General features: G+C 36.8%; 1 protein-coding gene across 8 annotated transcripts; it reads left to right on the top strand.

Moving 5' to 3' along the window:
- Positions 1 to 17,658: 17,658 nt before the first annotated feature.
- On the top strand, positions 17,659 to 21,327 carry LOC129880646 (auxin response factor 3-like). Of its 8 annotated transcripts, none has more exons than XR_008765465.1 (4): positions 17,659 to 18,441; positions 18,605 to 18,661; positions 19,783 to 20,037; positions 20,573 to 21,327. XR_008765465.1 is itself a non-coding variant. In XM_055954773.1 (4 exons), exons 1-3 carry the CDS (start codon positions 18,178 to 18,180, stop codon positions 19,987 to 19,989), a joined length of 345 nt encoding a protein of 114 aa, XP_055810748.1. In that variant the 5' UTR covers positions 17,660 to 18,177; the 3' UTR covers positions 19,990 to 20,037; positions 20,573 to 21,327. The 8 variants fall into 8 exon arrangements, 2 of the variants coding, with proteins under 2 accessions (XP_055810748.1, XP_055810747.1); XR_008765464.1 differs by having other exon boundaries at positions 19,565 to 20,037; XM_055954773.1 differs by having other exon boundaries at positions 17,660 to 18,441; positions 19,966 to 20,037.
- Positions 21,328 to 25,774: the final 4,447 nt, after the last annotated feature.

The raw sequence follows: 25,774 nt of genomic DNA, 5'->3' as shown, positions 1-25,774 counted from the left end.
GCAGCAGGCTCCTAAGGCACAGAGATAGGGGATAGCCGCTAATAGTCCCTATAGATAAAGTTCCTCCAACCCCAGTAGTTGAGGTTTAGTATGCATTAGTAACTGCATTGATTTTATGATAAGCAGCGTCATTATGAGAAGTTTAGGAAGATAGACCCACCTCAGTTCTAGGATAGGAAGACCGAGGATGCATATGAGTTCTTAACCACTTTTAGGGATTTGCTTGAGACAGTTGGGTCGGCTGAGTCCCATGGTGTTCGATATATTACTCTTTAGCTTTGTGGGTTGGCTAGAGAGTGGTGGAGGACATATTATGGATCTATACTAGTTGGATCTCCCCTAGTGACTTGGAAGGCATTCACCGGTGCTTTATATGATCGTTTCATCCCTTTAAGTATGATGGAGGAGAGTCGCCTCAGATTTAAGAGCCTGAGGCAAGATGGGATGTTCGTTTCTAAGTATGAGGTTCACTTTTGTTAGCTAGCCAGACATGCCACTGTTATTATCGTCGATAAGACCAAGAGGGTTCGCCATTTTGTGAGTGGTTTGACTTATTTTATTTGGCAGTCAGTATTCTAGGTATCTAGATATGGAGCCTCCTTGCAGTTGGTGGTTGTGCCATTTAGGAGGCAGAGTTGATGGATAAAGAGGAGTTTAGGAACCCCAAGATGGCATATGCTTCTGATCAATTTTTGGGTACCTTATTTAGAGGTAGAGATTCTTACAGAGAAGGTGGATCATTTTAGCGTAAAGGGATACTTTCTGCCTTTATGCCAGCATCTAAGGGAGGACAGGGTTATCGTGGTTCATATGGGTCGGGTTAGAGTTCATCTAGGTCATGGAAAAGGGTTGTGGGCTAGGATGGTTATAGTATCCCTCCTATTTCTTCATATCAGTCGTTTGTTCCGAGATTGTGTTTTGGGTTTGGATCTCTAAAACATATGGTTCGATAGTGTTCCATGTAGACTCATTCTTGTCCACACCATACTTACACAGTAGCACCAGTCATGGGTTTGTTGCCACTAGCCAGAGTTTTAGCCCATTGACCCAAGGTTAGGTAGGGGTCTGATTGATAGATGTGGTCGTACCGGAGGTAGGAGAATGGGTGATGCCCTAGAACAGCAAGTTGGTAGAGGAGTTTCCTAGACAGGTGGTTGACGGGGACTTCATTGTTATGCTTATCCAGGTAGACTCGAGGATGAGGCCTCCAATGTAGTCATCACAAGTGTTGTTTCGGTTTGTCATCGCCCTGCATGTATATTATTTCATCCTGGCTCTACTTATTCATATGTGTCGGCATATTTCTTTTCTGGTTTTTACTTGCTATGTGAACATATGCCTATGCCCGTGCATATTTCTACCCCAGTAGGAGAGCCTTTAGTAGTGGATCGGGTGTACCAATCCTTTTTTATATCTTTGGTGGGTTATGAGATGTGGATGGACATGATTATCCTTGATATGGTATACTTCGATGTCATTTTGGGTATGGACTAGTTATCTCTGTATCATGCCATTCTTCATTGTTATGCCAAGACAGTGACATTAGCTATGCCTGGTAAGCTGCAGATAGAGTGGAAGGGTTCGAGTGGTTTCTATCCTTGTAAGGTTATTTTTTGTATTCGGTCCTAGAGATTGATCGATAGGGGCTATTTGGCATAGTTGGCATAGTTGGCATTTATTCTTGATACTGATGTTGAGCCATTTTCTATAGAGTCTATTCCTGTGGTTTGAGAGTTTATGGATGTATTTCCTATCGATCTTCTAGGGGTTCCACCCAACAGAGATATTGACTTTGCTATTGACATCGAGCCGAGCACCAAGCCCATTTCTATTTCTCCTTATCATATGGCTCTAGTTGAGTTGAAGGAGCTAAAGGAGTAACTTCAGGATCTGTTGAGTAAGGGATTTGTTTTCCCTAGTGTTTCTCCTTGGGGTGCCCCAGTGTTATTTGTGAAGAAGAAGGACGGGTCTATGAGGATATGTACCGACTATAGACAGTTAAACAAAGTGACTATCAAGAACAAGTACCCTTTACCCTGTATCGATGATTTGTTTGATCAACTCTAAGGAGAGACTTTATTCTCTAAGAGCGATTTGAGATCTGGGTATCATCAGTTGATGATTGGCCTCCAAATATTCCTAAGATAGCCTTCCGGACCAGATATGGCCACTATGAGGTTTTTATTATATCTTTCGCACTGACTAACGCCCCAACAATATTTATGAAGTTAAGAATGGGGTATTTTATCTGTATCTAGATTCATTTATGATTGTTTTCATTGATTATATCTTGGTTTACTCCAAGACTGAGGTAAATCATTTGCAACACTTGAGGATTGTGCTACAGAGGCTTAGGGAGGAGAAGCTTTATGCCAAGTTCTCCAAGTGTGAGTTTTGGTTGAGTTCGGTGGCATTCATAGGACATTGGGTGTCCAAGGATGGTATTAGAGTACATCCGGCTAAGATCTAGGTCATCCGAGGATGGACTAGGCCTACCTCAGCTATAGAGATTTGCAGTTTTATAGGTTTGGCAGGGTATTATCACTATTTTGTTCAGGGTTTCTCTATGGTAGCAACTTTATTGACGATGCTCACTCAGAAGAATATGGTATTTCATTGGTTGGATGAGTGTGAGGAGAGCTTTCAAAATCTCAACATTTTATTGACTACTGCGCCTTTGTTGACCTTGCTGATGAGGGTGTTGACTTCATCATGTATTGTGATGCATCGAGAGTGGGATTAGGTGGAGTGTTGATGCAAAAGGGGAAGGTGATTGCCTATGATTTGAGGCAATTAAAGGCTCATGAAAAAACCTCTCCCACCTAAGATTTAGAGTTGGTGGCAGTTATCTTTGTTTTGAAGTTATGGTGGCATTATTTGTATGGAGTTCATTATGTGTTCATTGTGAGATATTCATCGATCACCAGAGTCTACATTACATCTTCAGCTAGCGGGAATTGAATTTGAGGCAAAGGAGGTGGGTTAAGCTTTTAAAAGATTAGGATTTGACTATTCTATATCACCCAAGAAGGCCAATATGGTGGTTGATGCATTGAGTAGGAATACTTCTAGCATAGGAAGTCTTGCAGCTATTCGATCTGAGGAGAGACCCTTGGCTAGGTATGTTCAGACATTGGCCAATGGCTAGGTGAGATTGTAACTTTCTGATAAGGGCTAAGTGCTTGTTTTTTAGAGGCCTATTTTTCTTTGATGGATCAGATCCGAGAGAGGCTATTTGAGGATGAGAAGTTGTGCCTCATTCGAGATAAGGTGACGTGATGTGAAGCTAAGGAAGTAGTGCTTGATTCTGAGGGTGTTCTTAATTCTAAGGGTGTTTTAAGGATTGGAAGTCGCATTTGTGTGCCAAGATGGGTGAGTTAGTCAGATTGATACTTGAGGAGGCCCATTTCACACGATATTCTATTCATCCGGGCACAGCAAAGATGTACCATGACTTGAGTCAACACTATTGGTGGTATGGTATAAAGAAGGACATCGCTGAGTTTGTGTCTAAGTGTTTGACATGCCATCAGGCTAAGTGTGAGCACTAAAGGCCCCGGGGTGAGTTTTAGAGGATTCTCATTCCCACTTGGAAGTGGGAGACGATCATGATGGATTTTGTGGTAGGTTTTCCCACTACCATGAGAGGTTTTCAATTATTTTGGGTTGTGGTTGACCGATTGACCAAATCGGCTTATTTCATTCTAGTTAAGGTTAATTTCACAGTGGATAGGTTGGCTCAGCTTTATATTAGTCATATTGTTAGGCTTCTTGGTGTTCCTGTTTCCATCATATGAAATCGGGGCTCATTGTTCACATCTCACTTCTAAGAGGCCATATAGTGTGGATTGGGTACCCAATTGGATCTGAGTACCGCATTACATCCTCAAATGGATGGGTAATCTGAGAGGACTATTCAGGTACTTGAGGATATGCTATGACCATATGTAATTAATTTTGGGGCCCGGTGGGATCAACACTTGCCCCTGGCTCTCTTACAACAACAGTTACCATTTCAGCATCCATATGGCTTCTTTTAAGGCCTTGTATGGACGAAGATGTAGATCGCCCATTAGATGGTTTGATTTTGTGGCGGTGGATAACTTAGACACCAATTTTCTACGAGATGATATGGAGCAGGTTTGGTTGATTTAGGGTATATTGTTAATAGCTCAGAGTCCCCAAAAAAGCTACGCTGATAGACGGGTACGACCTTTGGTGTTTATAGTTGATGATCAGGTATGGTTGAGGGTCTTTCCCTTGAAGTGTGTCATGAGGTTCAGTAAGAAGGTCAATCTCAGCCCTAGGTTTATTGGCCCTTTTGAGATCTTAGATCGAGTGGGAGAGGTGGCCTACAGACTTGCCTTACCACCTAGTCTATCCTCTATACATCCTATATTTCATGTCTCAATGTTATGGCGCTACATTCCAGATAAGTTTCATGTGATTTCCCATGATACCGTGGAGTTGAGCCCAGATTTGACATATGATGAAGAGCCTGTGGCTATTTTGGATAGAGAGGTCAAGGAATTAAGAACTAAGGAGATAGCTTCGATGAAGGTCCCATGGCGGCATCAGTCTGTGTGGGAGGCTACTTGGGAGTTAGAGACATACATGTAATCTCGTTAACCCTATCTTTTTAAGACTCCAGGTATGTCCCTTGCTTTATGTTCGAGGATGAACATGGTCTTTAGTAGTGAATGATGTAATGACCCTAAAGGTCATTTTTGATATTTTCAATAAAATTACCATTTTACCCCTCCCCGTTAGTTTTTCCAAGTCACTTTTAGTTGAGTCTAAAAGTTAGTTTTTGAAAATCTTGTGAAAAGTTAATATTTTATTTGAGAAATGGGTTTTAAAGACTTAAGTAGTAAATATTTGAGCTTCGTAGTCATTTGAGAAATGTTGAAAAAACTGCAATCCGGTGCCTGGCATATCCTTCTCCATTTTCGCGATGCCCTCTCCACGTTTGCGGAGGGTAATATTTTCCTTCTCCGTGTTCGTAGAGGAAATGTCACGTTCGTGGATTGTACTGGATTCCTTCTCCGGGTTTGCGGAGTACAGGTCGTGTTCGAGGAGTAATGTCCCTACTATCTCCGCTTTCGTGGAGAACAAAAGTCTTATGAACAGTGTAAAGTTAGGGTTTAAGCCATTGTCCACCATTTCTGAGTTTTCAAGCTTTGGATAGGCAATTGGAAAGGGTTTCTTGCGAGGAAAACATTGGGTACGCTATTCTAACCTATTTTCTTGATTACCCATTACTTATTTGGATTTTTAAACATAAATTTGGTGATTTTGAGTTGGAGGAATCAGGGTTTTCCAAGAATATTACAAATTTAGTTTCTATTAATTTTCAACTCATTTTAACTCCTTTTTTTAAATGGATTTCACCATTAGATTTATGATTTCTTAAGGAGCATTTTCATCTAAATATAATCAAATTTCGAGTTCGATTTTCAATATGAGATTTTTGACCATTTTATCCTTTTCACCCAAATTGCTTGATTTTAGTGTCAATAGTTTTGAAGTATTATTGTCAGTCTATATTTAATTAGATTGTGGTGATTTGGAGTATCATCGGAGGGGAAAATCTTAGAGTTCAGATTGTTCGTGACTTTTGGCTTAGGCAAGTAGAATTCTAACATTTGTTAAGTATGTTGAATCTTGTATTTTTTTATTTGAGGGGATTAGGGTGTGTTGGGTCACTAGATTGAATTAAATTATATGAGTTGAGGTTTGGTAGTTGAATTTGAATAGGGTTAATTGTCTAAGTGTTGTGAATTATGAGGCATTGATCTATTGTGTGATTGTGGAATATATGACATCTTATGTGAATATTTATCCAGTTTCATTCATTACTTGTGCATATGTTATATTTGTGATGGCTGAGAAATAATATGAGTGAGGTACTGGATATTGGGATCGAGGTTTCTTCCGGCGGATATTATGGCCGAGGTCTTTTTCGATAGATACATTGTCTATGTGAGGCCCCATGGGTTCCAATCTGTCACGACCCAAGCCTAGGGCATAGACGCAACTCTGCGAATGAAGCACCTGGAGATACCTCACCCAAGCCTTCTATCATTCATTGAGAATTTCCTCTGAAATGATAAAAGAACAAGCAGAAACATAAGGGGGTAATCGGGAATAAGGGATTTCTCATTCAACAAGAATCAAAGTCAACATATCATCCTTTTCTATTTCCAACAATACCTTTTACAGTAAGACTTGGTGGGGTATAAGACATGTCCCTATATCACCCTTAATATTAGATCAAAATACCAATATATAACTAAAATGTCCAAACATAACATAGCTAGATAAGTTAGGAGTATTGTTCCTGGAACATGGGAACTCACCAAAAGCGGTAGCCTTCAATGATTAACTTAGCCATGGGGAGGAGAGTGTGGAGAAACGTCGGTTCCTACATGGTGATATCATGTAGGCAAAAGTATGCGTTAATACTTTGAATGTACTAAGTATGAGAGTATGTTATAATAAAGAACATCAAGTCATTTATATAAGCAATATACAATAATGAATGCATGCATGAGGAACATCATATGGAACATTAAAACATTCATTTTGTGGGAAAGTGACCGTAAACGACATTTAAGACCATGCAAACATGGAATCCAACATAACTCCTTACATTGGTATGGGGAGACTACTTGACGGGTAGAACTCTGTCAACTTTAATCATTTGTTTAACTTTAACTTTAATGGCTAATTGTGGATCCACTAGCCTAAAATAGCTGACAAGGGCCCCTATGTTGGTGCATAGTTAATGTATCACGAGACTTAAGGACCCCTTTGGTCGAGTCCCCATTTACATACTACAATCGGTAAGATGTCAATCCCAAGGAATAACATGTAAACACCATAAGAGCATAAATATTAATACAACTTTAACATAAAATTATCATTCGGTGGAATAGCTCATTAAAACCTTTCATTTGATTCAATGCGAGAATTGTCCGTTCAAATTGAAACCTTACTTTGGCTAAGAAGCTCTTTCATCATTCAATCAATCATAAGACTCCCATTACATAAACACTTGCTTCATATAATTCATTCGGAGTCAAGATTCTTTTTCAACTTTAACATAAGGAAATTGGGTGGGTTCATTTCATAAAAACCTTCAAATGCATTTAAACAATACTTGCATGCATGAGAGTGATGAAAATGCATCAAAATACACATCTTAAAACAACCCACCATATATGCCTTAAAACCCTTTTCAAGCATTCATATAGGCACTTTAGCAAATCATTCATTTGATGAAACTAAGAGTCAATATACACCAATATATGTAAATAAACTCAAAATACATCATATTCTAAGCATTTAGAGTCATTGTGTAAAGATCCATGAGAATTCATCATTTAGAATTGAAATACTAGTTTGAGAGAAAGTATTTGGGCTCCATGGGTGGAAGGACCCTTGGATGAAAAACTCACATACCTTGGGGACACAAAATCCCTATGGAAACTTAAAGAAGAAAGGAGACTTGAAATGCCTTGATACGAAAACCCTAGCTTTCCCTTGAAGTTCTTGGGAGTGTTTGAAAGAAAGGGAAATTTTATGTATTGGGTCTACATATGGGTAATGAGGGTTTTTGAGGTTTTAGGGTCTTTAGATAGAAGAACTCAGCCTCCAAAATGACACCATTTAGAATTAAAATATAGGAAAAGACTAAAATGCACCTTTAAAAATTTGGCTAAAAAGGAATTCACAGAGACCCTTAACAGTTTGTGGTGCTCACCACGGACCGTGGTGGTGTGCCATGGTAAGAGACTTAGAAAAATAGCTTGGAAGGTCCTGCAGGGTAGTCTCTGAAGTTTTACCATGGGACCTCTTCATGGTCCATAAAGTGCACGATGGGACGTGGAAGGTGGCCATGGTGTAGGTCCTGCAGGTGGACTTATAGGGTGTCCACCATGAGGACACACCACGGTCCGTGGAGGGTTCCATGATCCATGGTCCATGGAACCTGCCTTCGTAAAATTTCTAAGGGTCTTGGGGAAGGGTCACCATGGAGGGCTTCACAACCTGTGGTGCTTACCACGGTCCGTGGTCCTCCTTCTGGATCATCTCCTGCAGTCTGAGTCTATGAATCTCTACCATGGTCTGTGATACAGACCACGGCCTATGATGGCCTCCATGGTCAGCCCCTGGTGCCAGTTTCTACAACTTTCTAAAATTTTATCCTTTACTCCTTGGTTTTGGACCTTTCACATTTACAGGATCTTACAATATGTCCCTCTTGGAAACATTCGACCTCGAATGAGAATCATTAGTATTGACAGGACATGGCACAAGGACTAAAAACTCATATATATATATATAACAATGACACTTGAAATTCATCAAAGATGAAATCTTTAAACTTTAGCATAAATCATAACTTTAAAATTCAACTTCGTGAATATGCATGCATATGAAGACTTAGGAAAACTGAAACATAAGAGACTCAAATACTTGAGCATGAATGACATAATATCTTAGGCTTGAGTAGAATGAAAAGGATGAGTATAACGTTTCATCATATCCACTTCCATTTTCCATGTGGCACTTTCAACTTGTTGATTTCTCCAAAGGACTTTAATGGATGCAACTTCCTTGTTCCTTAATCTCTTGACCTACCGGTCTAAAATTTTAATTGGAACCTCTTTATAGGTTAAATTTTATTCAATGTTCACTATCTCTAAGGGCACTATGGAACTTGGATCTCCCACACATTTCCTCAACATATACACATGGAACACCAGATGAACCATGGCCATATCCGAAGGTAATTCCAACTATTACGCAACCTTGCCAACCCACTTTAAGATTCTATAAGGTACTACATACCTAGAGCTCAATTTTCCTTTCTTACCAAACCGAACTACACCCTTCATGGATGAAACCTTCAAATACACCCAATCATCTATATTGAACTCAAGATCCCTCCTCTTAGTATCGGAATAGGACTTTCGACGACTTTGATCCATTTTCAACCTTTCCCTAATGACCTTAACCTTGTCTAAATCATCAAGTACCAAATTGGGGCCTAACAAGGCCATCTATCCTACCTCGAACCCACTAATCGAAGATCTACATCATCTCCCATACAGAGCCTGAAACGGTGCCATCTTGATACTTAAGTGGTAGTTATTATTATAGGAAAATTCGATGAGCGGTAGATGATCATCCCAACTCCCCTTAAACTCCAGCACACAATCCCTTAATATATCCTCTAGTATCTGAATTATCCTTTCGGCTTACCCATTAGTTTGAGAATGGAATGTGGTGCTTAACATAACCTTAGTACCGAGCCCCTTTTGAAATGATCTCCAAAAATAAGAAGTGAATTGGGTACCACGATCTGTAATAATGGACAATGGCATACCATGTAACTTTACCAACTCCTGGATATACAACTTGGCATAGTCTTCGGCACTATAACAAGTTTTAACCATTAGAAAGTGAGTCAACTTAGTCATGCTATCAACAATTACCCAAATTGAATCATGACACTTCTGAGTGTGAGGCAAACTTAATGCAAAATTCATATTCACATATTCCCACTTCCAAGTAGTGATTTTAATGCCTTGGGCTAGACCACCCGGCCTTTGATACTCAGTCTTCACTTGTTGGCAATTCGGACATTCAGACACAAACCTTACTATGTCCTTTTTCATACTACCCACTAATAGAACTCTTTTAAGTCTTAGTATATTTTCATCGAACTGAGATGAATGGAGTATGAAGAATTATGAGTCTCCATCAAGATTAAACTCCTTAGGCCATCCATATATAAAACACATAACCGATCATGGTAGTATAACACCCCATATCCCCTTTGTGAAAAGACCTCTACCTTCTTTTCCTTCACTAACTTCTTTAACTCAACAAGTGTTGGGTCAAGGTCTTGTTTTGACTTGACATCCATCACCAAGGAGGATTCAAACCCATTTTGAAAAAACATACCACCATCATCTGTACCACATAACTTCACCCCTAATCTAGACAAACGGTAAACATCTTTTACCAACTCCTTCTTCCCTTCATCAACATGGGCCACACTTCCCATACACACTCTCTTAAGTGCATCGACAACCACATTGGCTTTACCTGAATGATAATGCACACTCATGTCATAGTCTTTGAGGAGCTCTAGTCACCTCTTTTGCCTTAGATTGAGGTCTCTTTGGGTGTACACATATTGAAGACTTTTATGATTCGTATACACCTCCACATGCACCCTATAGAGGTAATGCCACTAAATCTTTAAAGCAAAAACAACGACCACCAGCTTAAGATCATAGGTAGGGTAGTTATGTTCATGCAATTTCAATTGCCTAGAAGCATAGTCTATAACCTTACCATTTTGCATCAAGACATATCCCAAACCAATCTCTGAAGCATCAAAATAAACAACAAACCCTTCTAGTCTTTCTGATATAGTAAGAATAGGAGTGGAGGTAATTCAAACTTTCAAAGTTTGGAAACTATTCTCACACTCATCCGTCCATATGAAGTTTGCCTACTTTTGGGTCAATTTTATCATAAGAGATGAGATGGAAGAAAACCCTTCAATGAACCTTCTATATCACTCAACTAGACCAAAGAAGCTCATAATATCTGAAGGAGATAATGGTCTAGGCTAATTATTGACTGGCTCTATTTTCTTAAGATCAACCTTGATCCCTTCACAGGATACTATGTGACAAAGAAAGGCCACCTCCTTCAACCAAAATTCGCACTAGCTAAAATTTTGCAAATAATTACCTATCCCTCAACGTTTGAATCACAACCCTCAAGTGATTCTTATATTCTTCCTCACATCGAGAGTAGCTCAAAATGTCATCGATGTAGACCACAACAAAAGTATCAAGGTAGGGTTTGAACACCCTATTCATTAGGTCTATAAACATCGTTGGTGCATTTGTCAACCCAAAACTCATCACTACAAACTCAAAGTGACCATACCTTATTTAGAAAGCCGTTTTGTGAATGTCACACTCCCTCACCCTTAGTTGGTGATAACAGGACCAAAGGTCAAATTGGAGAAATGACTCACCCCTTGCAATTGATCAAACAAGTCATCTATTCTAGGGACTAGGTACTTATTGTTAATGGTCACCTTATTCAATTAGAAGTAGTCTATGCACATTTAAAGCGACTCATCCTTCTTCCCCATAAATAACACGGGAGTACCCCATTGAGAGATGCTCGGCCTTATGAACCCCTTTTCTAATAATTTTTTTAATTGTTCCTTTATCTCTTTCAATTCCTTTAAGGCATTCGGTAAGGAGGAATAAAGATAGGTTGGGTATCAGGGAGAAGATCGATACTAAAACCAACTTCCCTTTCGGGAGGGACACGGGGAAGATCATCGAGAAAATCATTGACTACAGGAACCTACTCAAGAGGGGGACTTTTGGAGTCAACATATCTAACCCTTACAATGTGGTAAATACAAACCTTAGCAATCAACTTTCGGGCCTTAAGACAAGAGATGAACTTACCCTTTACTATTGAATCACGAATCTCCCATTCAAGAATGGACTCATTTGGAAATTGAAACTTGACTCAATGAGTCCTACTATCTATGAAAGCATAAGATGTATGTAACCAATCCATCCCAAGTATAACATTAAAATCTACCATGTTAAGCTCTATGAGTTCACAAGGGAGACCCTTATGCAAGATGAACACGGGACAACCCTTATAGACGTTCCTAGCCATAACCGACTCACCCATGGAGGTAGACACCAAACAAGTCTCTACTAACATTTCAAGAAATATATCAAACCTATTAGATAAGAATGAAGTGTCAAACGACAAGTTTTCACCCGAGTCCAATAATGCATATACATCAAAAGTAAAGATCTTTAACATATCGGTAACAACATTTGGTGCTTCCTCAACCTCTTGCCTCTCATGCAAGGTATAGAAATAGTTTGTGTGTTGGCCATATCCTTGAGCTTGTTGTCCATGAGAAACTTGGCCTTGAGTCCTACCACCACCACTACCTCTACAATCCTTAGCATGATGACCTTGTTTGCTGCATTTGAAGCACGTATTTGAGCCCGCCAAACACTCCCCTTTGTGGGTCCCTTTTGTGGGTCCTACCACACTTTTTACATGGGGGGAAATCTTGGAAACCAATATTATCTCTTGGGACCATTGGATTAGGACCCTTGTCCTTATTGAATTTGGGAGGAAGAGTATTAGTGGAACCTTGTCCCATAAACTGTAGCCCACCTTGGCCCTTTACATTGTTACCATAATCGGACCTTTAAGGGTTGAACCCTTCACCATCCACTCTAGCTTTCTTCAACCATTTATACCTCTCCCTCAACTTTTCTTCTTTGATTTGTTTGGAATAAGTCATTAACCGGGATATGTCAATCTCCTTGACCAACATAGCCATTTTACACTCCTTGGACACCAAGATTAAGACACCAAAAATAATTTTGCTCATTCTTGCCCGGGGGTCGGAGACCATAAAGAGAGCATACTTGGACAATTTTATGAATTTTAGGGCATACTCATACTCCCTTGACGGAGATTGATGAACTCTTGGATTTTGGCCTCCCTTAGCTCTAATGGGAAAAAGTGTTCTATGAAGGTACCTTTGAACTCTTCCCATCCTATCGGCCCCATTTTTTCATCCCTCTCAATAACTCATTGCTCATACCACACTCGAGCCATACCTTTGAGTTGATAGGCCACTAGCTCATTCTTTCCATTCGGTGTCACACCCATGATAGCCACAATTTGGTATACCTCATCTATGAACTCCATAGGATCCTCATCTAATTTAGAACAATCAAACTCGAGTGGATTCATCCTTTGAAAGTCCTGAATCTAAGAGGTCAGATTTTTTAGTTGAGGAGGAGGTACACCTTGATGCCCTTGGTTGGCTACGTCTTGAGCCAACAACATAATGACATTGCAAAACTCGTCATGGGTTACCCCTTCATCATGATATGGGACATCGAGAACCGAAAGAGCTTTGTCCTCATCATCAAACCTTGCTCTTGGAGGGGTTCTTCCACGAGGCATGATCTAAAGAATATAAAATGGATCATTAGTTAGAGGAAGGCTTAGGACACTCTAAGGTACGACATGAATTGGAAAGAATTTAAAACTTTCCTAAACGTCCCATAGTCTCTTATTCATAGTTGTGGCATGCTTCACAACCATGAACAAGACACTATCTGATACGGTATATTGGACTTTGAGGACTATTTTAGAACCCCAATCTCTAATACCAAGTTTGTCAGATCCCAAGCCTAGGTCTTAGATGCGACACGGCGAATAAAGCACCCGGAGGTACTTCACCTAAGCCTCTTAGCATTTATTTAGAATTTTATTGAAAATGATAAAAAAAAAAACAAGTAGAAACATAAGGGGGTAATAGGGACTAAGGGATTTCTCGTTCAACAAGAGTCAAAGTCAATATATCATCCTTTCTTATGTTCAACAATACCTTCTACATTAAAACTTGGTGGGGGACAAGACATGTCCCTAGCTCACCCTTAAGATTAGATCAAAATACCAATATATAAGTCAAATATCTAAACATAACATAAGATAGATAGGTTAGGAGTGTTGTTCCTGTAACATGGGAACTCACCAAAATCGGAAGCCTTCAATGATCAACTTAGCCATAAGGAAGAGAATGTGGAGCAACGTCGGTTCCTACATGGTGATATCATGTAGGCAAAAGTATATTTTAGTACTTTGAATGTACTAAATATGAGATCATGCAATAATAAAGAACATTAAGTCATATATATAAGCAATATACAATAATGAATGCATGCATGAGGAACATCATTTGGAACCTTAAAATATTCATTATGTGGGAAAGTGACTGTAACCGATATTTAAGATCAAGCGAGCTATTATATGGAATCCAACTAACTCCCTACGTTGGCACGGGGAGATAACTTGCCGAATAGAACTCCATCAACTTTTATCATTTCTTTAACATTAACTTTAATAGCTGATTGTGGATCAACTATCCTAAAATATCTGACAAGGGACCCTATGTTGGTGCATAGTTAATGCATCACGATACTTTACTTAAGGACCTCTTCGGTTGAGTCCCCATCTACATACTACATTCGGTGCTAGGACAATCCCACGGAATAACATGTAAACATCATAATAGCATAATTATTTATACAATTTTAACATAAAATCATCATTCGGTGGAATAGCTCATTAAAACTTTTCATTTGATTCAATGCGAAAATTGTCCTTTCACATTAAAACCTTACTTTGGCTAAGAAGCTCTTTCATCATTCAATCAATCATAAGACTCCCATTACATAAACACTTGCTTTATATAATTCATTTGGAGTCAAGATTTTATTTCAACTTTACTTTAACATAAGGAAATTGGGTGGGTTCATTTCATAAAAACCTTCAAATGCATTTAAACAATACTTGCATGCATGACAGTGATGAAAATGCATCAAAATACACATCTTAAAACAACCCACCATATATGCTTCAAAATCCTTTTCAAGCATTCATATAGGCACTTTAGCAAATTATTCATTTGATGAAACTAAGAGTCAATATACACCAATATATGTAAACAAACTCAAAATACATCATATTCTAAGCATTTAGAGTCATTGTGTAAAAACCCATGAGAATTCATCATTTAGAATTGAAATGCTAGTTTGAGAGAAAATATTTGGGCTCCATGGGTGGAAGGACCCTTGGATGAAAACCTCACATACCTTGGGAACACAAAATTCCTATGGAAACTTGAAGAATAAATGGGACTTGAAATGCCTTGATATGAAAACCCTAGCTTTCCCCTAAAGTTCTTGGGAGAGTTTGAAAGGAGGGGAAATTTTGTGTATTGGGTCTAAGTATGGAGAATGAGGGTTTTAGAGATTTTAGGGTCTTTAGATATAAGAACTCATCCTCTAAAATGACACAATTTAGAATTAAAAAGCGGGAAAAGACTAAAATACTTCTTTAAAATCTGGTTGGAAACGACTTCATGGGGATCCTTCACTTTCTGTGGTGCTCACCATGGCCTGTGGTGGTGTCCTATGGAGAGGGACTTAGAAAAATATCTTGGAAGGGCCTGCAGGGTAGTCTCTGAAGTTTTACCATAGGACCTCTTCACGGTCCATAAAGTGCACGATGGGCCATGAAAGGTGGCCGTGGTACAAGTGGAATTGCAGGATTTCCACCACGAGGACACATCACGGTTCATGGAGGGTTCCACGATCAGTGGTTTACATCCGTGGACCCTACCTTTGAAAAAGTTCTAAGGGTTTTGGGGAGGGGTCTCCACAGAAGGCTTCATGGCCCTTGGTTCTTACGATAGTCTGTGGTCCTTCTTCGTGATTTGTCCCATACAATATGAGGCTCTGAATCTCTACCACAGTTTCTCACCATGGTCCATGATACACACCACATCCCGTGATGGCCTCCGTGGTCAGCCCCTGGTGCTAGTTTCTGCAATTGTTTAAAATTTTATCCTTTTCTCCTTGGTTTTGGATATTTCATATTTTTGGGATCTTAAAAGGTCTGAGGTGATCAACGGATGTATATCGTAGGACAGGAATGAATCAGGATATTTGACATTGCATTCACATCTATTTCATCCTATGATTGATCGTGATTTAAGATCTTTTGTGTTAGCCCGATATAGCGATGCGAACATATTTGTACTTTCTATTATGGATTATCTAGTATTCTAGTATAATTTTGATATAAATTATATAGATTGGGATGTATGAGTGTAGGTGTGTAGTTGTGGAGGATTGTGATTGGGATGTTAGAAGTATCTATGTTCCGCATTGCTTTACTTAGGGTTTAGTTTCTATTTTATTGAGTACCGTATTGTTGTTGCATACCCTTTGCTTCTATATTTATGTAAGATCTGAGTCCAGCACCTCCTGCTCTTAGTACTTCTTTGATCGGGGCGAGCTTCTAGACGGGTGAGAGGTAGCAGCTCATCTTCTTCGGCAGATTCTCGTCACTCACTTACTTTATTCTCTATTCTACTTAAGAACTAAGACATATAGATTTGTAGCTTTTTTTCTTTTTAGTTGATATAGTGGCTTGTACATGTGACACCAAGTCTTGGGTGGTTTAGAATTTATTATCCACTTATTCTTATCTATATCATATTAGACTTTACATTTTCGCTTTCATTTCCATTTATTTTGAATTGTTCAGACTCTTAAGCTGACTCATCTTGATGGGTTAGGCGAGTTCCATTATACCCAATTTCGGATCGTGACAGGGAATTGGCAGAAAATCTGGAGATTCTATCTCAAGGCAGATCGCCCTGACGGAAGGAATCCCGATGTGGTGAGGCTGCCAGAGAGGGTTAGGTCCCATCATGGCCGGCCAGTACTGTTAGAAAATGAGCCTTAGTCCACCTTAATATTGCCCTTTGCAAGTGAGATGTTATTTATTCTAGGGAGAGGTGTTGGTGTGAAAGATTAAGGAAGTAGACTGATTAGACAGTGTTAGTGGTGTCCCATAGTTCGGAAATTCCTCTACGTGTTAGAAGAGATAGGCCTTGATGTGTATAAGAGTTGGCAGAGGACCAACTAGAAGACATAAGTATTAGGCTTGAATGACAATAAGGAAGTAAATGGGAATGATAAGAGTTGTTGATAATATTTTGGCGATGAATTTCCTTAAGAGCATGTTTCCTTCTTGTTGATTTCTTTATATTATGTGGTGGGTATCGGGTTGATCGAGGATGCTTACTAGTATGTGTTGTTTGTACTGATACTACTCTTGCTATACAATTTGTCATAATCTAATTTTAGGGTCAGTGATATTTCTTAGGTGAAGACGAAGATGATTCTCAAACAGTTTCTACTCTTCCTTCCTTATGGTGGGAGTTGTGTCATTACTCTATTTATACTATGTATCCTGAGAAGCTCTTGTACCTGTTTAGACTAGTACCCTTAGAGGTGTTAAGTGTTTCTTGTAATCAACCATGGAGTTTTAAATTAATTTACGGTGACTTCACTAATCTTTTAGTCTTTAATAGTATTTTGTTAAACTTCCGCGTGATTTTTTTTCGATTAGAGGATTGAGAGTTTTTTTACTTAGTTGTTAGAGTAGGTGCCCGCAAGGCCCGACGGATTGAATCGTGACATTATTTAATTACTTAATTATATTTAACTAAGAGATAGTCGAGTAATCAAGATTTCATAATGGCTATTAGATTCCAATATTTTCACCTAGTTCTTCCTTCTTCATGCAAATGAATTACAATACTAAAAGAAAGAATAAAGGTTTTGTAATTATTACTATTATTTAATTCATCCAATTTCATGAGTGGATACCTTTTCATAAATAACTCAAAATATGCATAAACAGTAAAGGTAAACTCCCTGCACCTACTCAAAGCAGTTGTTGCAACTTTACATGGTTGTTTTTTAAATTCTTTATCAAAATAATTTCTACTTGTGCTCTTTGTCATTTAATGTGTCGAAAATTATTGAATATTTTGTTATTTTGCAACCCTTTACATGCAATTTGTTAATTTTATTTGTTATTTATGCACTTGAGTGTAAGTAAAAAATATAGATTTTATTGTTAAGATGCTTATGAGACACACTTCTACTAACACTACAAAAAAAGCCCCAAATTGCGGAGGGTTTACTGTTGCAGTTAATATAACCCCGTAATTTACATCAAATTGTGGAGGTTTGAATAACCCCTCCATTTTTTTACCAATTACGGGGGTCATTAACTGTCGCAACCTTCAAAACAAAAATTTCATGAAATTAACGCGGGGACTTTTTCTTTTCCTGCCATTTCCCCCAATTTTTTACAAAACTTATCTCCCATATCATTTCCTCAGTGTTCATTCACTTGCATTCATACTTCTCCACTTCTATCTCTTAGCGATTTCTCTCAATTTAACATCTTAAGGTTTTGTCATGTGGCCAGGAGGTCACGGGTTCAAGCCTTGGAAACAGCCTCTGACAGAAATGCAAGGTAAGGCTGCGTACAATAGAGTCGGGTCCTTTACCGAATCCTGCGCATAGCGGAAACTTAAGTGCACCGGCCTGCCCTTTTTTAAGGTTTTTGTGTGCTTAATCCTGAAGTTTAAAGATGATTTGTTGACTTATGGATCTAAATATTGTGGATAACGATGATATTGGATAAGAAAAAATGACGTCGGTATCATTGGATTCACCGGCGTCGGCGGCATCTGGAAGTTTGGATTTGACATTGTCAACTCCGTCGCCGGCAGTGGCATCTGTGTGTATGGAGCTCTGGCATGTGTGTGATGGACCTTTGATTTTGTTGCCAAAGAAAGGAAGTGTTGTCGTGTACCTACCTCAAGGTCACTTGAAACATCTCTATGAGTGCTTGTCCATAGCTTATAACCTCCTTCCTAACATCTTAAGTCGCTTTGTAGATGTGAAGCTTCAAGTGAGTATACATTTTCTCTTCTTGGTGTTAATTTTATTGAAAATTTGGTACATATCGGTTAACATATTTGCTTTTGTAGGTTTCTTTGTTTACCGTTGATTATAGAAAATTTTGAATATTTGTTTAGTTACCTGGCATTCGGTTTCCATTTGTTCGATTACAGGCGGATGAGACTTCTGATGAGGTCTATGTACAAGTCTCACTAGCTCCTGACAATCAGGTATCTAGTTGCTTAAATTTAGTTTCTTTAGGTAAAATTTGGTTAATAGAAGCATTGTCAGGATGATTTTACTCTGTTTAGCATTACTATTTGATAGTCTAAATTGGAGCTTCATTTAACCATAAAAAAAAAAGAATAGAATGAAGCAGATATGAAATACGTTGTTTTGCTAGGAAGGTGGTATTATCATAAACTTGGATTTGTCACTCTTTTTTAGAGTTTAGACGGATGGAAGTTTGTGCTTTCAATAAAGTAAGTTGATGAAAAGAAGTGTTTAACTAACAAGTGAGAAAGAAAGGACCTTTTGTCTATAGCATTAGAACACTGACTAAACTTTTTGCCTTAGCCAACAAATGATGTGGTAAAACAAATTTACATTAGGAAACTAGAAAACTTAAAGCGCCTATGATGCTATAATTCCTGTGCATTCCCAGATATTTCAAATTAACAATTACATTCATGAGCTGATACGTATGTTCATACAGCAGAATTATCTGTACTTTTATGACCTAAAATGAAAAAGTCATCATACAATAGGCTCTTTTGGTTGATTTTTAGGGAAGTTGCGGCTTTTTTTTTCACTTACAGGGAGGAAAGAATCTTTTGCTTTGGTTATCCAAAGGGGACATTTTCATATTACATGGTCTTGTATAGCAGAGTTTCTGTAATTGCTATCTGGATCTTTTCAATGAGAACTACCTTTCTCTCATCTATTTTTCTTTTTTAAGTCTTGATCATAAGAACTTTGCCCAGGATAGATACTATGTTGAAGAATGTTGCAATATCATACCCTACATAAAGAGGCTACAATATCATACCATGTTTATCCTAAGTTTTGAGGCAGAGACCTAGCCCTAGAATTGGCAAAGTGTGGCCTCTGCATCATCGGTTGTGCTTTTTCAGGACAAAATCAATGCGCTTGTGTTGGAAATGTCATTGACCTTCATTGATAATCTTGCTTTTTATTCTGGCACTTGAGAAATTTGAGATTGTGATGTAGCGGTATATATGGTAAAGCTGAGCTAATTTCCTTACCTCTATTATTTGTCATTTTTCAATTTTTAACCAAAAAATATTATATGATATATACAAAAAACGGACAAAGAATGTTGTTGATGTAGATGACTATAATAAAATGAAGGAAGCTGACCTAGAATTTTACCGAGAAGCTTCTCTTCTCCAGTATAGGAAGGTATGCTTAAGCCATGATCCTTAGTTTTGTTTGTTTTTATTTATTTTAGACTTCAGACTGCACTGATCATGTAGATTATTTTGTAGTATCAGATGCTTAAATTTGCTTGCAGAGAGGGTCAAGTGACAGAGAGTGATTTTTTTAATGGTTTGGCCACAATCTGCACAAAGTTCTCCCATGAATGGTGAGTTGTATATGTAGAAAGGAATCCCCGATGTCACCTGGTGTTTGTTAGATTAAATCATTTGTAGGCTTTGGTTATGTAGAAAATTTTAAAAAAATTCTAAGTGAGTAGTTGGTTATTGCTTTAAATTCAATGAAGTTATGAGTCATTTGAATATTAAAACAAGGTTCCTCAATGGTTTTGTGAAGTCCTTGTAAGATTCTAGTATTGAATTGTGGTCCTACTGATCTGCTCCTCTTATTTTTTGATGACTTCTTTTCTCTTGTTAATTCTTTTTCCCTTGAGTCGAGGGTCTATCGGAATTAAACACCTACCTACTTTACTCGATAAAAACTAATTGAGATAGTATCGAAATGAAGTGTATTAGGTGATCCTAAGGTGTATCTGTTTGGCCAATAAAACTGATGTTATCACTGTACTGTTTTAAAGAATTATCTCAAATAGGTTATGCAGTTCTTTGTGGTTATTTTTTTTTTTATCATCCAGGTCCTTTTTTTCCAATCTCATTGTATAATTATTGATTCTGTTTTTTCAGGATGGTTATGTTCCATATCACTCTTCAAGAATTGAGATGTGCCAAGCATCTTCAGGGACAACTCGAAAAAGGGAAAAGTATTTCGGGAGATGCTGAATGATTGCTTGGACCTAATACGTTCTCAATCATATTCCAAACATCGAGTGTTCATGAGTTGTAATGTCAACTTTGACACAACATTGCAATGAAGGAATTGAATGGACTGTCATATAGAGTTCATGGAGTCGGACACATTTGTCCAGATCATAATGTGGTCATTTGCTAGTTGTTTACATGACTTATGGGTTGATCAATTTCTTCATCGTAATAGCGCTCCCATCTTCTGGAGCCTGCCTACTGTTCGAACCTTAAATTTTATGCCTAAAATGATGACGGCTCTAGGATGCCAAGGTCTCGACACACTCCGTGACCATGAATATGCCTGTTGTGGTAAGTCATTTGTAAGCTGGTTTTGGTGTAGCTGCTCAACCTAGATGTGTTATAACTCAAAAGCTCAGTTACAATGATACCTAAGGCCGGAAAGGTAACGACTAATCTGCGTTTAGTGGAGATCACAACATTTTTGGACTTTGAATTCCTAGTATCAGTAGATTGTGCAGTAAATTGAATTATCAGGTACAATGAAGATCAATTGTAACTTTATTTTTAATTTTATCAAAGTAGACTCTGGGCAAGACTATATTACCTGCTTTTATTGTAATCTATTTTTATGTGTTCAAATGCTAATATGAATATATAACTTAATTTATCGATTACTCTAAAATTCACGTGACTTGTGATCTATTATATAAATAAAAAAAGTTTTTTAAAAATATTAATAGTTCTAACAATTACTGAGGGTATAATCCCCGCAAAATGTTAAAATTTTGCCTAAACAGCGGAAGTCATAATCCCCGCATAATGGAGTATTAAAAATTCTAAAAAAGTAACTACGGGGGTTAAAACCGCCACAAAATGACCACGTTAATTGTCTGCAGCGGTTTCCCCAAAACCTCCAAAATTTAATTGTGACAGACGTAATGGCAGGGGTCTTGGAAACCACCAGGACAGCGAATAACCCCCGCAATTTGTGCTTTTGACCCCCGCAAATTGACCCTTTTTTTGTAGTGTAAAAAATATATTTAAATGTTACTAGTAAAATTAGAGTGTATGTTTTATAAATTGAACTAAATTTAAGGGATATCTAAGTATTTAGTCTATTATTAATATGCATCTCTTTTTAATATACATTTTTTAAAAGATTGTGTTTCATTCATTAATATTAATTTAGTTTATTTCAAATAAATCTCGTTTTAACACATATAGAAATCTAATATAGGAAGAACAAAAAATAGAAAACCAGGCCCATATATATATATATAAAAAAAAAATTAAAGTTACGAGCAAACAAAAAAATTAAATAATAAGTATTAATTACCTTATAATATTGTTAGCACCTTCATTATATGCTTCAGCATTTGCACAATGGTCCATCTCCTCTTCAGACATAAATGACTATGAAAAATTCAAAACATGTATTTTTTTAGTAGAATTAATAAATAATGGAAAACTAGGCAACTATATATATAATTTCATTTTACAAAAAAAAATTAATAGATCTGAGCAAAAAGGATAAAATCTTTCGTAAAATAGTAGAGAATTACTGGCCTACGCTTGATATTTACACATTATATTAGTACGGTAATAATTTACTCTTACATAACATTCATATATATTAAAAATAAAGTAATATAATTTACTATAATTAAATAATAAATTAGGTGAAAATGCACGATAATTACAAGTTCTTCATAATATTCATCCTCATTGTTGTTATCTTCATCCCCCGACCCTGCGCATAGCGGGAGCTTAAGTGCACCGGACTGCCCTTTTTTTTTATTGTTGTTATCTTCATCATCATCATCATAGTCTGTATCATCGTTGTTGTCTTCATCATCATCTTCGTCATCACCATCTTCAATGTCTGCAGGTCATATCCAGTACCCTTCTTCTTCGATAGCTCGGCAATTGGGGCACATCATTACACCCCTAACATTGAATTCAGATCCAATACAATCTGCATAACAATATTTTATTTTTAATTCTATGCATTGATAGTAAAATAAATTCGTAATCAGTTTATTTCATGTTTAAAAAAAAATGTACAGAGAAAATGGTTAGATCTTATGTATGTCATACAAATGAAACTACCATATAAAGTTTAAATTTTAGATAAAAAAGTACACAAGAATTACAAGATTTCATGTATTATTCTTTATTTTTTCTTTTCGAGGCTTTCATCTTTTTATTTACTTTTTTTACTAATATACTGAAAGAATTTTATCTAAAACATCAAAGTAAAAAGAAATTAATCCAGTTAACTTGATGATTTATTTTCTCTTTCCCTTCCAATGAGTCAGAGGAAAGTAAAATCCAACTTAATTAAAAGATTCAAATAAAATTTAATTCTAGAGAAAAGTCATATGTGAATTGAATAAACATTTCTATATATTGAGTAAAGATAGATCTGGTTAGCTACTACATGATTTATCAGGCGTTTTCAATAGATAAAATTCTAATAACAACATATGAATGAATTAAAAAAAGTTTCTTTTTTCTGTTATAAAAAACCTACAAAATATTTTTAGATTTATATTAGGAGAAATTACCTAAATGTACAGTATTCAAAAAATATTTACTATATAGAACAACATAATTATTTTAATCATATATAATAAATTGTTTGAATTAAATTAACTCTCACCCGCTATTTTCTCTTCCTCTGTTTCTCTCCAACTTTGCTACACCAATATTCTCTCCAATCTTCTCACCCATAATTTTCTCCAAAATTAGGGCAATACTTAGCTTCATATCTTCTCAACCACAACTTTCTACAATATTTGTACTCCAATTTTGGAATTAAGTGATGTGTATTCGATGGAATCTCACATCTCAGAAGAAAATATTTTGTTCTCCATAGCCAAAAAGAGGAAGAAGCAAACATGAGCAACAAATAGTATGATATTCAACAATATTCATGCAAAATTTTCTCCAATTTTTTTTATTTTTATTACCGATTTTTATTTTTTTGATTGCAGCGATTACTTGTTCAAACTATTGTTAATCGGCGATTTTTCTGTCGGCAAATCTTGTCTTCTTCTCAGATTCGTCGTATGTTCATCTATTTAACTTTGATCTCTTATGTTTACAGTTTAATTCAAGTTTAATATGTGTGTAATTCTTTTGTTGTTCAACTTTAATTCATTTTTGTGGCCTCACAGATCACTGAAGGTTGATTTTGTTAGCTACATGTTTCATTCGTGTCTAATACTCTTCTAATTCAAGTTTAATTCATGTTTGTGGCTTACAGAGAAGGCTGGTTTCATTAGCTACAGGTTTCAGTCGTCTCTAATTCTCTTTTAATTCAAGTTTAATGTGAGATTAATTCCTTTGTTGTTCAATTTTAATTCATTTTGTGGCCTACAGATCACTGAAGGCTGGTTTTGTTAGATACATAATTTATTCGTGTCTAATACTCTTCTAATTCAAGTTTAATGCATTTTTGTGGCTTACAGAGAAGACTGGTTTCATTAGCTACAAGTTTCAGTCGTCTCTAATTCTCTTTTAATTCAAGTTTAATATGTGTGTAATTCCTTTGTTGTTCAATTTTAATTAATATACTGTGGAGAGGCAAGCCACTTTGCTAGGGAATGCATTAGCCAATCTATGAACTGATCATGTATATGATCTTTCTCTTTTTTCTATCCATCCTCTAAGTACTTATTTTTTTTGTAGTGACATATTTTTCCAGTTGTTATTTGATTAGCTATATGATCAGTTAAGTTTTTAGATGATGGATTTATATACAAGTATATAAAAAATCTGAAGGTTCAATTCTTGCACTTTAGAAAAATCTTTTATGCTTATAATAAATATGATACTATATATAATACAAAGAGACACTCATATATTTGTGCTTCATGGGAAAAACTTGAGAATTCACATGATGCATGATGCTGATTAAATTGAGTGACTTCAGTTGTGAGCCTGCTAATAAGTTTGTCCTACTATATTACCCTTTATTTGGAATCTTTGTGATCTTTGCTTGTGTTTATATTTCTATTTTTCTTATTTGTTTGTCGAGAATATACTACTTTCTTGGTCAAAGTAACAGCGACAACAATATAGCCAAACAGAACACTGGTTTAATTTCTAAATCAGCATTTTCATTGGCATCTTCAAAAAAATATGTAGGAGAAAAATATGGCTAATCTGGTTGTGCTACTTTACTTCAATGGCCGATGGGATTCTAGCAACAAGTATATTAATTACTTCGCAGATGGTGTGTTGATAAATACCGATTCAACATTTGCTAGCCTCGTTTCTATGATTACTGCTCAATTGTCAATAGATACATAAGTAAAGTTGAAATCAGATATAAGATTGATGAAAGGTCTCCTCCAATTCAAATTCATAACGATATGGGAGTAAAAGTGTATATTGAAACAAAAAAGGAACATAGAGATATGTCAAAATACCCTTTATGTGTCACAACCACTGAATCGGTCAACTTGGAGAGTGATTCCACCTTAATTCCACTATTATGTTCAGACACTTCAGAAGATATGAGGATTACACACAATTTATACTTTTCTAATGCATTTAGTGGTATCAGTGATGCGCTGAAGTTAATTGGCTTTGGATCATGTGAGGAAGTTGATGAGCAAGAAGAAATACAAGGCATCATTATTAACCCCAATCAATCTTTTTTTGAGAAAACTCAAGTTTACAAAAATAAATATGTCCTTACCAGTGCACTAAAAAGACATTCCATTCTTAAACACTTCGAATTCAAGACATTGAGATCAAGCTCAACATGGTAAGACTCAAATTCAAGTTAGTTTATACTATTGATTTTCTATTAATAATTTTTTTTCAACAGCTATTCAATACAATGCCTTGGAGAAAACTGTAGTTGGAATTTATGCGCTTCAAGCGTGAATAAATCTCAAATGTTCTCTATTAGAGATTTTAAAAGCGAACACACGTGTTTGTTGCTACATAATTCATTATCGGAAAGACAAGCAACAAAGACAATTGTTGGGAGTATTATTGTTGACAAATGTATTGATCCAGATGTCAACTACACACTAAGAGATATACAAAATGACATGTTGCAGGAATATGGTGTGCGGCTCACATATATGCAAGCTTAGAGAGCTA

This window comes from Solanum dulcamara, chromosome 2 (assembly GCF_947179165.1).
Source record: "Solanum dulcamara chromosome 2, daSolDulc1.2, whole genome shotgun sequence".
Taxonomy (NCBI): domain Eukaryota; kingdom Viridiplantae; phylum Streptophyta; class Magnoliopsida; order Solanales; family Solanaceae; genus Solanum; species Solanum dulcamara.
The sequence above is the reverse complement of the archived record's forward strand: the minus strand, read 5'-3'. Positions and strand labels throughout refer to the sequence as shown.